Below are 16,798 nucleotides of genomic sequence, written 5' to 3' on the forward strand. Positions count from 1 at the left end.
CCCCCCCCACGGCCCGGAAGAGGAAGTGGAGAGTATCGGGTGCGTGCGCGGCAAGAAGAGGCCACGCTAGTGCGCTCGGCATCGGCCCGAAGAAAAGAAGACTGCAGCGTGGCTTGGAGGAAAATGAAGAGGTTCAACCGCGGCCGATGGGACTCCGCCTTCGCGAAGGCTGAAAATGAAGGTTAGCGTTGGGAGGAGGCTGCTGCTGCCCCGAGTTCCCGGGGTGGGAGAGAGAGAGAGTGACTATTCACTCTCTCTCTCCCCCACCCCGGGAGAGAGAGTGACTATTCACTCTCTCTCTCCCCCACCCCGGGAACTCGGGGCAGCAGCAGCCTCCTCCCAACGCTAACCTCCTTCATTTTCAGCCTTCGCGAAGGCGGAGTCCCATCGGCCGCGGTTGAACCTCTTCATTTTCCTCCAAGCCGCGCTGCAGTCTTCTTTTCTTCGGGCCGATGCCGAGCGCACTAGCGTGGCCTCTTCTTGCCGCGCACGCACCCGATACTCTCCACTTCCTCTTCCGGGCCGTGGGGGGGGGGGGGAGAAGAGAGCACGCCGGTGCCGCTGACTCCAGCTGTCCTGCCGCATTCCGCCCCCCCCCCCCCCCCGCGGCCCGGAAGAGGGCCGCGGGGGGGGGGGGGCTGTGTGTGTGTGTGAGTGAGAGATTGCATGTATGTGAATGATTGAGAGCTGGGGGGGGCCTGTGTGTGTGTGTGGTGTGAGTGAGAGATTGCATGTATGTGAATGATTGAGAGCCTGTACATGTGAAAGAGAGTATGTCTGTGATTGAGAGCCTGCCTGTGAGAGAGAGAGAGAGAGCATGAATGTAAGTTTACCATTGAGAACCTGTATGTGTAAGTTTGTGATTGAAAACCTGTTTGTGTGAAAGAGTATGTGTGTATGATTGAGATCCTTTGTGTGTGAGAGAAATCATGTGTATGTATGATTAAGAGCCTGTGTGTATAAGTAAGAGAGAGATCAAGTGTGTCTGTGTGTGATATGGAGCATGTGAGTATGTGATTGCAGCCTGTGTTTAAATGAGAGAGAGAGACCATGTGAGTCTGTGTGTGATTGAGAACTGATTTAGGTGAGGGAGCATGTGAGTATGTGATTGAGAGCCTTTGTGTAAATGAGAGAAAGAGAGGACATGTTTGTAAGCATGTGAATGAGAGTCTGTGTGAGAGAAAAAGACAGCATGTATTTATGTGATTGAAAGCCTGTGTGTGTGTAAGCGTGAAAAGATAGACAGCATGTGTGTAAATGTGTAATTAAGAGCCTATATAAGTGAGAGAGAAAAAACGTGTATATGTGAGTACTGAGAGCATGTGTGTATAGGTGTGTCATTGAGAGCCAGTGTGAGAGAGAGCGCTAGTATGTGACTGAGAGAGGAGAAAGTTCCAAGCAAACCACCCCGCCTCCTGCTAATTCAGAACAATCTCAGGACACCTGGATATCAAACGTTCCCAGGTATGCAGAGCAAAAAAATTTTTGTATCCTTATTATTTTTCATTACTGGGTCTTTGTGTCTGCTATTTTGAAATATTTTGTTGGTATCTGGAAATGTTTTATATGAGTTTTTAATTATTGGATACTCCACTCATCAGCTGTTTCGAAATATGTTCTTTTTGTTAGTACAGTTTTACTGCTGATGATTTTATAGTTCTTGATTTGTTTTATAAGGATGGGTGATGTTTCTTTTTTCCTTTGTTACACTGCATACAGAGACTTTGGCTTGTTGCAGTTTCCAATTCAGTTTTTCCTGCATGCTTCTTGTTATGCGTTTTGGTCTCTTTATTCTGTGTTAGGTGAGGGACAGCACGTGATTCAGGTGAGGTTTTCTGCTGGCGTGTAGTTTCTGTGTAGGACTCTATAGCAGCCTGACTTGGTCCGTTTTCCTAATAGGAGATGTATTGGTGTCTTAAGGCCTGGTGTAATATTTTCAGAGACTTATTGTACTTTAAAAGTGTGATCTTACATAAAATGCACACATTTACTTGTATTTAGTTTTAAACATAATGTATGGCTCTCATGGAATTACATTTTAAAATATGTGGCGTTTATGGCTCTCTCAGCCAAAAAGGTTCCTGACCCCTGCCTTGGGTGCTGGGGCCAGCAGGACTTAGGCAGGGTTCCTGGTGAAGAAGATTCCATGATGTGAGGCGAAGGAGGTGTCAGTCAGGCCAGGGTCAGGGCAGGCGGCAGGCAGGCAGAATCCGGAGACTTTCCAAGGTTGAGGCAGGAGGCAGGCAGAATCCAGAGACGTTCTGAGGTCAGGGCAGGCGGCAGGCAGGCAGAATCAAGAGATGTTCCGAGGTCAGGAGGTAGACGATGATCCAAGCAGGAGATGGGTGCAAGAACCAGGGCACGGAGGTAGGAACACAGGAGCAGGACTACGGGAGCAAAAACACAGGAGCAGGAATACACAGCAACCAGCACTCATGAGGAGAAGGACCCATTGCAGAGACAATCTGGATAGCCCGGGTGCAGGCTAAACAGGACCCTTAACCTGACCCATCTCCCTGGGCTGTGACACTCTTTGACCGCTGGCCCTTTAAGAGAAGGGGAGGTGCATGTGTGCGTGCCTAGGGGGCCTGCCAACCTGCGGGTCGGCCGGCATTTGTGTCAATGCCCCGAGTAGAGGGGAGCCACGGAGAATGGAGGGGGGGGGGGGGGGTCGGCCGCACGGCCATGTATAGCAGAGTTGCTTACCTGTAACAGGTATTCTCCCAGGACAGCGGGATGTAGTCCTCACATATGGGTGACGTCATCAGGCGCAGCCCTATTGCGGAACACTTTTTCAAAGTTTCTAGAAACTTTGACTGGCACACTGAGCATCCCCAGCATGCCATGATCCCTCGAGCCACAGGGGGCTTCCTTCAGTCTCGTTTGCAGCAAAAAGCGTAAGCGAAAAAATAAAATAATAAAAGTAAGTGGACCCAACTCCGTGGGGTAGCAGGTGGGTTTCGTGAAGACTACATCCTGCTGTCCTGGGAGAACATCTGTTACAGGTAAGCAACTCTGCTTTCTCCCAGGACAAGCAGGATGGTAGTCCTCACATATGGGTGATTAGAAAGCTACAGGTTGACTCATATTACAACAGGCCAATAGCAGACAACCTGTGCAGCAGGCACAATAATTGGGGTGCTATTGGCAATGATGAGAGAGCCTGAAATCACAGCAGGTGGTTGTGGAAGGAGTTGGGGGATTATACTGGAATGCAGTTTTTCAAGATTGGCCAAAGGCAGAGTCTTGACAGATTTTCTTATCTAACAGTAGAGGGCTGCGAATGTATGAAGAGAGCTCCATGTTGCAGCCTAGGAGATATCGGCAATTGGTACCGAACGATAGTGTGTTACCGATGTTACCATGGCCTTTACAAATTGTCAGGTCGATACTGTAACGTGCGGTTGAAGATTTCCCGTCTGTAATGTGCTGGGAGCGCACAATTCGGACGTGTAAGGCGATCCAGCGATACAGTCTCCAGTTTCACGCGTCCTTAGCGCTTCTTAAAACAGACGCATAACCCTTTCCGCACGCAGCATGTATATGATATGTAAATGAACGAATTAGCTGTATAATGAAGGAATTAGCTATTCCCCTCCGATACTGTGACGCGCGCTCAGATTATCTCCTTTGTAACCCGCTATTTTGCCGCGGCCTTAACGTGTTAGTTTACCGCCTACCCTCTACTTGGTGTTAGTGTGGTGTTAGTGTGGTGTTCGAAAATTAAAACGGGAATAAAGTGTAAAAAATGGGGGTAAAACCGTAAAGTGTAAAAAACATTGCAGCGTAAGTTTATATATATGTATAAATACCTGTCACTTTCCGAATCCCCCAGGCATGCGGTCATCGAGGCGGCGGCGGGAGCCGGCGGGCGGATGGGCGCCCGTTCATCCAGGCGGCGGCGGCAGGAGCCGGCGAGCGGGTGGGCGCGCGTTGTATCCAGGCGGCGGTGGGAGCCGACGGGCGGGTGGGCGTGTGTTCGATCCAGGCCGCGGCCGGGTGGGCGTGCATTCATCCAGGCAGAGGGACCGGCGGCGAAAGCGGCCTCCGGCTCCCTCTGCCTGGATGAATGCACGGCCCCCGCCGGCAGTGAATGAATGCCCGTGCGATTTCGGCGCTCAAGGCCCCGTCCGGTCTCCGGTGCAGCCCCAGTCCTGTCCCCTCCTCCCGAAGCAAAAAAAAACCGAAAAAGTAGCAAGGCTCGGGCCTGCTACGGTAGTCCCTTCTCCCTTCTCTTCTCCTCCCGATTTCGGCGCTCAAGGCGGCCAGGTGGGCGTGCATTCATCCAGGCAGAGGGAGCCGGCGGCGAAAGCGGCCTCCGGAGGCCGTTTTTGCCGCCGGCTCCCTCTGCCTGGATGAATGCACGGCCCCCGCCGGCAGTGAATGAATGCCCGTGCGATTTTGGCGCTCAAGGCAGTCACATGCCGTGACGTCACGCCTTGAGCGCCGAAATCGCACGGGCATTCATTCACTGCCGGCGGGGGCCGTGCATTCATCCAGGCAGAGGGAGCCGGAGGCCGCTTTCGCCGCCGGCTCCCTCTGCCTGGATGAATGCACGCCCACCCGGCTGCCTTGAGCGCCGAAATCGCACGGGCAATCATTCACTGCCGGCGGGGGCCGTGCATTCATCCAGGCAGAGGGAGCCGGAGGCCGCTTTCGCCGCCGGCTCCCTCTGCCTGGATGAATGCACGCCCACCCGGCCGCCTTGAGCGCCAAAATCGGGAGGAGAGGAGAAGGGAGAAGGGACTACCGTAGCAGGCCCGAGCCTTGCTACTTTTTCGGGTTTTTTTTTTGCTTCGGGAGGAGGGGACAGGACTGGGGCTGCACCGGAGACCGAACGGGGCCAGGGCAGGTGAGCGGGGGCTGAGGGAAAGTTTGCCGAGCATCGGGGAACATAATTGTCTACTTCCTGGTACCTGTCATTTGAAATGACATTTGAAATGACAGATACCAGCGCGGCCGTGAACCGTTAGGCCCGCGAACCCAGGATACTGTATAGGCGCTCTATACAGTAAAATGGGTTGCGCGGGCCTAACGCCTGCCTAAGGCTTCGCAGCCGCGGCATGCATTTGCATGCAATTTGAAGAGAGTATCGAACGGTAGGTGAAGAGAACTGTGCGTGCGGGGAACGAGGGTGTGCCTGACACTGCCGCACTGTTTCTACCGCGGCCTTAGAGTATCGATCTGTGTGCTTGCACTCACCCCTGGAGAGGAAGGCCTGGTTCCTCATAGCAGAATTTGATACAGTCTGCTAGCCAGTTAGAGAGAGTTTGTTTGCCCACTGGAACTTGCAGCTTGTCTTTGTCAAAGAAGCAAAGAGTTGGGTGGATTTCCTATGCAGTGCAGTACGGTCTAGAATAGAATGCAAGTGCACGCATACAGACCAAGGTGTGCAAAACCCTCTCGCCCTGGTGAGAGTGAGGCCTTGGGAAATAGTGGGCAGACTATAGACTGTGTCCACTTTAAGAAGAAATTTAGGGTGAGAACGAAGGACCACTTGGTCACGGAGGAACCTAGTGTTGGGTGAGTATGCAGCAAGGGCTTGTAACTCACTGACCCTTTTAGCAGAAGTGATGGCTATAAGGAAAATAATTTTCCATATTAGAATTTTAATGTTATACGAATGCAAAGGCTCGATTGGGGAACGTATGAGCCTTGTAGGCACTACATTTAGGCCCCATTCTGTAACTGGTGATCGTAGAGGAGGCTTAAGTCGTAGAAAACCCATGATAACCCGACTCATAAGGGGCTGAGTCGTCAACAGGGAATCCCCTACTCCCTGGTGGTATGCTGAGATGGAATTGAGGTGTACCCGTGTGGAGGATGTCTGGGGACCAGAATCCGAAAGGTATCCTAGATAGCCTAATAGAGATGGAGAGGGGCAGGAAAAAGGGACCAATACCTTTTTGTGCATGCCATTTGGTAAATCTTGCCGATTTCGAATGGTAAGATTTACGTGTGGAAGGTTTTCATGAAGCTACAAGTACCTAAGAATATCAGTGAGTCTGTGTTATGAGGTTGACCTGTGGGCAGGCGAATTGGTTCCTGGAGTGATAGGTTGAGAAGTATGGGGAAGCATACTTGTAAAAGACAGTACGGGGTATGAGAATCATTGAAAAGCTGTCCTGCTGTAGCTTCATGAGAGTTTTGGCTATGAGCGGTATCGGAAGAGACGCATATAAGAGGCCTTTGTTGCAGGGGTGAGCAAAGGTGTCCATGGCTAAAGCATTTCAAAGCCTATGTAGGGAGCAGAATCTGTGGTTCAATTCAGATGCAAGAGGTCGATAGTTGGTTGACCTCAGCGCTAGAAGATTTTACTCGCTACACATGGATTTGTTACTTGTGGGGATGGAGACATCGATTGAGATGGTCTGTTAGTATGTTCGGTATGCCTGTTAGATAAGTGGCTCAGAGATGCATGGAGTGTGCAAAGGCCCAGGCCCAGAACTGTGCGGCTTCCTGGCAGAGCAGATAAGAGCCTGTGCATCCCTGTTTGTTCGAGTACCACATTGCAACTATGTTGTCTGTCTATATCCACAAAGTTTTGTGTGAGAGGCAGTGTTTGAAGGCATAAAGGGCATAATGCATGGCTCGAAGCTCCAGGAAGTTGAACTGAGACTTTTCATGGAGCGGCGTCAACACATTTTGGATTTGGAGGGTGGTGATACAAGCTCTCCAACCCAAGTTGGATACGACCGAGGCCAAGATCATCTGAGGATTTGTTTACTGGTTCGGTGATATGGATCAGGGACATAAGCAGTTGAACAGCTTAGAGCCACTGAAATCTTAAAATTCACTGAGTTTTTCTCATGGCTAGTCTGGCCATAGGAGTGACATGGATCATGGAAACCATGTGGCCCAGCAATGGAAGAAATGATGGGCTGAGGCTATGGTGCATGCGCGCAGAGATGGGGACGATATGATAGGATTTTTTTTTCCAACAGAGGCCAAACCAGGCCACAAGAACTTGGCAAGTACCCAAACACTAAGAAGATCCCATGCTACTGATGCCAGTAATAACAGAGGCCATTCCTTAAGTCAACTTAATTAATAGCAGTTAATGGACTTCTCCTCCAAGAACTTATCCAAACCTTTTTTAAACCCAGCTACACTAACTGCACTAACGACATCCTCTGGCAACAAATTCCAGAGCTTAATTGTGTGTTGAATGAAAAATAATTTTCTTTGATTGGTCCTAAATGTGCTATTTGCTAACTTAATGGAGTGCCCCCTTGTCCTTATATTATCTGAAAGTGTAAATAACCGAATCACATCTACTCGTTCAAGATCTCTCATTATTTGAAAGATTTCTTTCATATCCCCTCTCAGTCGTCTCTTCTCCAAATTGAACCACCCTAACCTCTTGAGCCTTTCCTCATAGGGGAGCTATTCCTTCCCCTTTATTTTGGTCACCGTTCTCTGTACCTTCTCCATCGCAATTATATCTTTTTTGAGATGTAGTGTCTGTGCAGTTGTTGGGCAGGAAAGCCTTTGCGACTGTAGTGCCCAGATCTGCTCTATATGGGATTTATGGTAGTTGATCAGAATTCCCAGCCAAATGTAGTAGATTTATAGTGAGTCTTAGAGAATTTAAAGCTCCTTGTTTGGATTGACTCCTTATTGGGCAGTCGTCCAGGTAAGGAAACGCGTGAATGCTGTTGTTCTTTGTAGATGAGTGGCAGTCACGGCTAGGCATTTGGTGAAACACACAAGTTGTCGAAACTAGTTCAAATGGCAGAACTTGGTATTGAAAATGTTGTTGACTCACTATGAAGCGTATAGAAAGTCCAGAGAATAGAAGCAACCCCCTTGTAGTAAGGAAAGCATGGTGCTGAGAAACACCATTTTGAACTTTCCTTGCTGAAGAAATTTATTGAGATTTTTTAGGTCCAGGATGGGCGGAGGTCGCCTGTTTTCTTTGAAAGTAGGAAATAATGGGATTAAAATCCTCTGCCTTGTTGCATCCAGGGAACAGTATCCCGAGCCCTGGTCCTCAGTGGGATGGACCGTTCTGTTGTCTGGCAAGGTTGAAAAATCCAGGAGCCTGCCCAACTGGTGGAGCTGCTGTGATCTGGATATCACTTGGTCTCACGCGGGAGCGGGAGTGGTAAAAGGTCCTTCTAGCATCCCTCTTTGTTGTGCAAGAAACGTAGAATGCTGTCGCAGGGTCTCAAGGTGGTTTTGCAATTGAGCCACTGTCTGTTGGAGCTTGTGCATGAAGAGATTATCTGCGGTGCATGGCAGATCAGCTAGTTTATCTTGGACTTCAGGCCGTAAATCAGGGGCCGTAAGCCAAGTTCACCATCTAGCACTGAGTCCTGCTGCTGGCAACATGTGATTGCTTTCAATACAATCACATGTTGCTCGAATTTCATGTGGATGGCAGAGAGGTTCCCTTGGTGTTGTGTCAAATATAGCTGGTAAATAGCAATATGTGACACGAATATAGTTCTTGGGAGAAGTTACGACCTAGACCCTCCCGAAAACATCTGGTCCTTTTTAGTGACCAGGTCGAAAGGGATGGTTTCAGACACATCCTTTACTTAGGTGTCGACGGGATTGGTGCTGATGAAATGTACACGAAGGGAGACCCGTGTAGGGAAATTATTTGTGAAGTAAAACTTCAAATGTTTCCGAGAGGAAAAGTTGTGAGAAAAATCCCACAGAGCTCCTAAACACGAGGCAAACTGCAGCGTGGAAAAAAAGAGACTGAAGAGAGACCCCTGTGGATACAGGCATGCTGGGCATGCTCAGTTTCTAGAAACTTTGACAAAAGTGTTCCATAATAGGGGTCTGCCTGATGACATCACCCATATGTGAGGACTACCATCCTGCTTGTCCTGGGAGAATATATAATACTATATGTTTAGCACAGCTATTTTTTTGATTTATTTTCTTACATGATCATTTTCTAAACAAATGTTATCTATTGTGACATTGCATATCATGCAGATCTGTTAGAAATTTTACAGTAAATTCCACCAGGTCCAAGGATGATCAATGAACAAGCACCCTCAGTTCAACATACAAGTTCCAGCAATTCCAAAGGCAAACGGTGAATGACCACTCTCCTCATGAGCAGGCAAACTCCTCTACAAAAGCTTTGTTTCACCTTGATAGGGGCCTCCACAGGAGGAACCAGTGCTATTTTAGTGATCTTCACAAGATGATATTCCCAGCAGGGCTGCTCCCAAGCCAATGCTCTAAAGGTGTGTTGCTTAGCAGGGCAATCTTGTCACAAGTTTTTCCTAGACTGGATTCAATTTCCATAACATCTAATTTCAAGGCTTTTTCAAACAGCTAGTAATTAGAATGAGCTATGCCACTACAAATCAATAAAAAAATATTTCAACACAAAATCCTTACCAAGATTTAAAAAAAAAATACATAAATAATTTGCTTTCTTATTTGTAGGATGCATACAACAAAGCAACAGGACAAATACTTAAACATGCTGAGGTAGATCTTAAATAAGTACGCCAGATTTTATAAGATACGCGCGTAGCCATGCGTATCTTATAAAATCTGGGGTCGGCGCATGCAAGGCTGCGCAAAATCGGCAGCCTGCGCGCGCCGAGCCGCGCAGCCTGCCTCAGTTCCCTCCGAGGCCGCTCCAAAATCGGAGCGGCCTCGGAGGGAACTTTCCTTCCACGTCCCCCCACCTTCCCCTCCCTTCCCCTATCTGCCCCACCCCCCAGCCCTATCTAAATCCCCCCCCCCCTACCTTTGTTGTGCAAGTTATGTTTATTTGCAAAACTTGAAAAATGCCTCTTTGAACAAGAGTCCCTGCCATTTCTGGGCTTCATCGTGTCCACCACCGGCTTCCGAATGGACCCGGACAAGCTAACCAGCATCCGGGAGAGGCCGCAACTTGTGGGACTTCGCTCGCTTCAGCGGTTTCTTAGCTTTGCCAATTTCTACAGAAATTTCATCCCACGTTGCTCACATATCGTGGCACCCTTAACAGCATTAACTAAGAAAGGGGCAGATACTAGGCATTGGTCCGCTGAGGCAGTCCATGCCTTCGAAGAATTGAAGAAGGCATTTCTTCAAGAACCTTGTCTCCACCACCCTGATCCAATTCGTCCATTTATCGTAGAAGTGGTTGCTTCTGACTTCGCGGTGGGGGGCAGTTTTCAGTCAGCACTCCACCCAAGGGACTTTGCTTCCCTGCTCCTTCTTCTCCCGCAAGTTCTCCCCCGCAGAGAAGAATTATGGAATTGGAGACAAGGAACTGTTGACCATCAAATTGGCCTTCGAAGAATGGAAACAATGACTAGAGGGGGCGCAATACCCCATTACGATCTATACCGACCATAAAAATCTTGAATACCTCAGCAAAGTCCAATGTCTGAACCTGCACCAGGCCCGCTGGTCTCTCTTCTTCAGCTGGTTTGATTTTGTACTACGTTATCGTCCCACAACGAGGAATGCACGGGCAGATGCACTTTCCAGACTACACGAAGCAGAGGACACACTGGATTTAAGAACATAAGAACATAAGAAAATGCCATACTGGGTCAGACCAAGGGTCCATCAACCCCAGCATCCTGTTTCCAACAGTGGCCAATCCAGGTCATAAGAACCTGGCAAGTACCCAAAAACTAAGTCTATTCCATGTAACCATTGCTAATGGCAGTGGCTATTCTCTAAGTGAACTTAATAGCAGGTAATGGACTTCTCCTCCAAGAACTTATCCAATCCTTTTTTAAACACAGCTATACTAACTGCACGAACCACATTCTCTGGCAACAAATTCCAGAGTTTAATTGTACATTGAGTAAAAAAGAACTTTCTCCGATTAGTTTTAAATGTGCCCCATGCTAACTTCATGGAGTGTCCCCTAGTCTTTCTACTATCCGAAAGAGTAAATAACCGATTCACATCTACCCGTTCTAGACCTCTCATGATTTTAAACACCTCTATCATATCCCCCCTCAGTCGTCTCTTCTCCAAGCTGAAAAGTCCTAACCTCTTTAGTCTTTCCTCATAGGGGAGTTGTTCCATTACCCTTATCATTTTGGTAGCCCTTCTCTGTACCTTCTCCATCGCAATTATATCTTTTTTGAGATGCGGCGACCAGAATTGTACACAGTATTCAAGGTGCGGTCTCACCATGGAGCGATACAGAGGCATTATGACATTTTCGTTTTATTCATCATTCCTTTTCTAATAATTCCCAACATTCTGTTTGCTTTTTTGACTGCCGCAGCACACTGAACCGACGATTTCAATGTGTTATCCACTATGACACCTAGATCTCTTTCTTGGGTTGTAGCACCTAATATGGAACCCAACATTGTGTAATTATAGCATGGGTTATTTTTCCCTATATGCATCACCTTGCACTTATCCACATTAAATTTCATCTGCCATTTGGATGCCCAATTTTCCAGTCTCACAAGGTCTTCCTGCAATTTATCACAATCTGCTTGTGATTTAACTACTCTGAACAATTTTGTGTCATCTGCAAATTTGATTATCTCACTCGTCGTATTTCTTTCCAGATCATTTATAAATATATTGAACAGTAAGGGTCCCAATACAGATCCCTGAGGCACTCCACTGTCCACTCCCTTCCACTGAGAAAATTGCCCATTTAATCCTACTCTCTGTTTCCTGTCTTTTAGCCAGTTTGCAATCCACGAAAGGACATCGCCACCTATCCCATGACTTTTTACTTTTCCTAGAAGCCTCTCATGAGGAACTTTGTCAAACGCCTTCTGAAAATCCAAGTATACTATATCTACCGGTTCACCTTTATCCACATTTTTATTAACTCCTTCAAAAAAGTGAAGCAGATTTGTGAGGCAAGACTTGCCCTGGGTAAAGCCATGCTGACTTTGTTCCATTAAACCATGTCTTTCTATATGTTCTGTGATTTTGATGTTTAGAACACTTTCCACTATTTTTCCTGGCACTGAAGTCAGGCTAACCGGTCTGTAGTTTCCCGGATCGCCCCTGGAGCCCTTTTTAAATATTGGGGTTACATTTGCTATCCTCCAGTCTTCAGGTACAATGGATGATTTTAATGATAAGTTACAAATTTTTACTAATAGGTCTGAAATTTCATTTTTTAGTTCCTTCAGAACTCTGGGGTGTATACCATCCGGTCCAGGTGATTTACTACTCTTCAGTTTATCAATCAGGCCTACCACATCTTCTAGGTTCACCGTGATTTGATTCAGTCCATCTGAATCATTACCCATGAAAACCTTCTCCATTACGGGTACCTCCCCAACATCCTCTTCAGTAAACACCGAAGCAAAGAAATCATTTAATCTTTCCGCGATGGCCTTATCTTCTCTAAGTGCCCCTTTAACCCCTCGATCATCTAACGGTCCAACTGACTCCCTCACAGGCTTTCTGCTTCGGATATATTTAAAAAAGTTTTTACTGTGAGTTTTTGCCTCTACAGCCAATTTCTTTTCAAATTCTCTCTTAGCCTGTCTTATCAATGTCTTACATTTAACTTGCCAATGTTTATGCTTTATCCTATTTTCTTCTGTTGGATCCTTCTTCCAATTTTTGAATGAAGATCTTTTGGCTAAAATAGCTTCTTTCACCTCCCCTTTTAACCATGCCGGTAATTGTTTTGCCTTCTTTCCACCTTTCTTAATGTGTGAAATACATCTGGACTGTGCTTCTAGAATGATATTTTTTAACAATGACCATGCCTCTTGGACATTTTTTACTTTTGTAGCTGCTCCTTTCAGTTTTTTCTAACAATTTTTCTCATTTTATCAAAGTTTCCCTTTTGAAAGTTTAGCACGAGAGCCTTGGATTTGCACACTGTTCCTTTTCCAGTCATTAAATCAAATTTGATCATATTATGATCACTATTGCCAAGCGGCCCCACCACCGTTACCTCTCTCACCAAGTCCTGTGCTCCACTGAGAATTAGATCTAAAATTGCTCCCTCTCTCGTTGGTTCCTGAACCAATTGCTCCATAAAGCTATCATTTATTCCATCCAGGAACGTTATCTCTCCAGCGTGACCCGATGATACATTTACCCAGTCTATATTGGGGTAATTGAAGTCTCCCATTATTACTGCGCTACCAATTTGGTTAGCTTCCCTAATTTCTCTTAGCATTTCACTGTTCATCTCACCATCTTGACCAGGTGGACGGTAGTATACCCCTATCACTGTAGTCTTCCCTGACACACAAGGGATTTCTACCCATAAAGATTCAATTTTGTATTTAGTCTCATGCAGGATGTTTATCCTGTTGGACTCTATGCCATCCCGGACATAAAGCGCCACACCTCCTCCTGACTGCTCCTCTCTGTCATTGCGATATAATTTGTACCCCGGTATAGCACTGTCCCATTGGTTATCCTCTTTCCACCATGTCTCTGAGATGCCAATTAAGTCTATGTCATAATTTACTGCTATACATTCTAATTCTCCCATCTTACTTCTTAGACTTCTAGCATTAGCATACAAACATTTCAAAGTTTGTTTTTTGTTTGTATTTTTATTCTGCTTTTTAATTGATAGGGATAAGTTAGAATTTTTTAGCTCAGGTGAGTTTTTAGTTACAGGCACTTGGACTACTTTTCTAATTATTGGAACCTCACTGTCGGGATGCCCTAATTCTAGTGCATCATTAGTATCCTTTAAAGATACATCTCTCCGAACCATGCACTGCTGAGTGACTGTCGGCTTTCCCCTTTGTTCTAGTTTAAAAGCTGCTCTATCTCCTTTTTAAAGGTTAGCGCCAGCAGTCTGGTTCCACCCTGGTTAAGGTGGAGCCCATCCCTTCGGAAGAGACTCCCCCTTCCCCAAAAGGTTCCCCAGTTCCTAATAAAACTGAATCCCTCTTCCTTGCACCATCGTCTCATCCACGCATTGAGACTCCGGAGCTCTGCCTGCCTCTGGTGACCTGCGCGTGGAACAGGGAGCATTTCAGAGAATGCTACCCTGGAGGTTCTGGATTTAATCTTTCTACCTAAGAGCCTAAATTTGGCTTCCAGAACCTCCCTCCCACATTTTCCTATGTCGTTGGTGCCCACGTGTACCACGACAGCCGGCTCCTCCCCAGCACTGTCTAAAATCCTATCTAGGTGATGCGTGAGGTCCGCCACCTTCGCACCAGGTAGGCATGTTACCAGGCGATCCTCACGCCCACCAGCCACCCAGCTATCTACATTCCTAATAATCGAATCACCAACTATGATGGCCGACCTAACCCTTCCCTCCTGGGCAGTAGGCCTTGGGGAGATATCCTCAGTTCTGCAATACGTTGGGCCAGGCCAAGGATGGCCTGAATTGCCGAGACCTGTGCCGGGTCCAGGACTTTGCAATCTGTTAGGGTTTGCATGTTAGTGGGCCCCTGGGCCGATGGGAGCAATGGTACCACCCACAGGGGAGGAGCCCCTTAGGTCTCACCATCGGGAGGCGAGGTCTCGGTGGCGTCAGACACAGCTGTAGAATAGAGTCTTTACTGTATAGAAAGATAAAGCTACTACTTGAGGAGCGGGTAGTGCAAGAAAACACAATGTCTGTGTGGTGGGGTATACCCAGAAGGAATACCTCTTAGAAGTAATCCGGTAATGGTCCGCAGAGCGGGGTCACCGATAAGATCCTCTGGTAGAGTTGGTTTGCTAATAGCCTGCAGCGCAGGGTACACCAGTAGAGTTCCTCATGTAGAGTAGGAATGGTAGTGGCCCGCAGTGTGGGATACGCTGAAGGTTTCCCACCGATGATGGTATGGAGGAGGTCTGCAGTACCAGGTGCACGCAAGAGAACGCAGTAGTGGCCCACAGCGCGGGGTACACAGGAGAGAGGAAGAGATCCGAAGAGTCAAGGTACTCACGACAAGGGGCGTTCCAGCAGCAGGCCCCGGAGCACGGGGTGGAGCGATAGTCCAAGGCAGAAGGCCCTCCTAGGAGCGGATAGCCAAGACAGAAAAGGACCCCCGAGGAGCGGGTACCCAGAGGATGTCTCGCCAGAGTAGGAGCTGGAACAGAAGTTCGTAGCATGAGGTGCAGAATCAGCAATGAGGGAACTCGTTGCCAAGTCGTAGGTGAACAGGTTCAGTCGGCTTAAGTATCCAGGGTTGGAGACGTCATCAGAGGGGGACGCCCCCGAGATTCCTGCCAAGCGGTGTTCAAGATTGACCTGTGTGCGCGCGTACACGCATAAATGATCCTGACGTTAAGATGGCAGTCGGCAGTGCTCACAATGTATCGGGGATGCCAGGCAGGTCGGCGGTGATTGGCGGAGGCCGCCATTCTCCCCAAAGGAGTAGTAGCAGAGAAGAGAGAGTCGAGCAGAAGTGGTCGCAGCCGTCTGTGTCCAAGGGACGTAATACCACTCTTATCTGTGCCATTCTTTTCTTCCACCAGCTCCTGACTCCACGTGTTCCATCTTGCTGTTCTGTATGTCTAGAATAGGTTTCCTGAGTTGGTGTATCATGTTCCCTCTCTGGCTATATTCATATCCAATCCTGAAACTAATATTTTTAGGCTGCTTTGAAATCCTAGCATATGCATTCCCCATAGACTCCTGTTTGTCATGTATCTATGTCTTGACTAGTCTGTATGCTCCATGGAGCAGGCTGTCTTTTATGTGCATTTATAGAGGGCTGCATACATCTAGTAGCACTTTAGAAGTGTTTAGTAGGTCATATGACCATCAAAAAAAAACCAAAAACACATGCTTACCTTTGAAAAAAATAAGAATCTTGAAATCATAACAAACTTATGATTTTATATAAAAATTTCCTTTTTAAAAGGGAAGAACCTTACAAAATCAAGGCAGCATTGTCAAATGTTAGACGTGGATCAAGGGATGCCATCTTCCAATGACCAAATTCTTTAAGAATATTCTCAGCATTGCGAGATGAAATTGATATTAAATTGTCAGTAGTCCAGATCTCCATTCCAACCAGCATAAGATGTACATTTAATGATTCATATATCTGAAAATAAAAAAAATAATTAAAATTTATAAAATGGCCATGAGAAATCCCACATCCTGACAACCATTGGCTTGGTTATGCCTACATTATAATTTGCTATTCAGAACTGTATAAAGCACACCATTTTCTCATTTTCTAACCAAATTTCAACATATTTAAATGCTCTAATCATTTCACACACTCACATGCTTTTAAGGATTTTTTTAAATTGCTTAGAGGAACTATCCAGACTATGATGCTGAAGCAGTGCTTTGGTTTTCCCTTTCAATCCCCCCCCCCCCCCCCTCCAAATGCCCAAGAAATTTGCTTCAATAAACCCCTAAGTGTATTGGTCATTAATGTTTAATTTCTTTTATTGGAACACCATATATTATTCTTCTTTCCTTCTGCTATGAAACCCCTAATTTGAAAATAGTTTCCTATATTCTTTTTTGAGGTATCCCTCTCAACTAGCCACTTTATTAACTGTCTATAAAGCAGAGCTGCTTACCTGTAACAGGTGTTCTCACAGGACAGCAGGATGTTAGTCCTCACATATGGGTGACATCATCAGGATGGAGCCCAATCATGGAATACTTTTGTCAAAGTTTCTAGAACTTTGACTGGCACCTACTGGGCATGCCCAGCATAGCACCAACCCTGCATCCAGCAGGGGTCCCCCCGTCAGTCTCGTGTATAGCAAGAAGTGTGTGCAAAAAATAAAATAAATCGCAAGCGAACCCAACTCTGCGGGGTGGCGGGCGGGTTTCGTGAGGACTAACATCCTGCTGTCCTGGAGAACACCTGTTACAGGTAAGCAACTCTGCTTTCTCACAGGACAAGCAGGATGGTAGTCCTCATATAGGGTGAGTAGCGAGCTGAGGATGCCC

General features: G+C 47.0%; 1 protein-coding gene across 4 annotated transcripts in view; it reads right to left on the bottom strand.

Moving 5' to 3' along the window:
* LOC115092720 (disintegrin and metalloproteinase domain-containing protein 9-like) overlaps nt 1–16,798 on the bottom strand; it is a 978,865-nt gene that overhangs the window by 544,139 nt on the left and 417,928 nt on the right. For all 4 annotated transcript variants that reach the window (XM_029603963.1, XM_029603962.1, XM_029603965.1 and 1 more), the window contains exon 9: nt 15,757–15,929. In XM_029603963.1, the coding sequence (XP_029459823.1) occupies nt 15,757–15,929 (173 nt within the window). The remainder of the gene's footprint in view (nt 1–15,756; nt 15,930–16,798) is intronic.

Source organism: Rhinatrema bivittatum, chromosome 5, assembly GCF_901001135.1.
Source record: "Rhinatrema bivittatum chromosome 5, aRhiBiv1.1, whole genome shotgun sequence".
Taxonomy (NCBI): Eukaryota; Metazoa; Chordata; class Amphibia; order Gymnophiona; family Rhinatrematidae; genus Rhinatrema; species Rhinatrema bivittatum.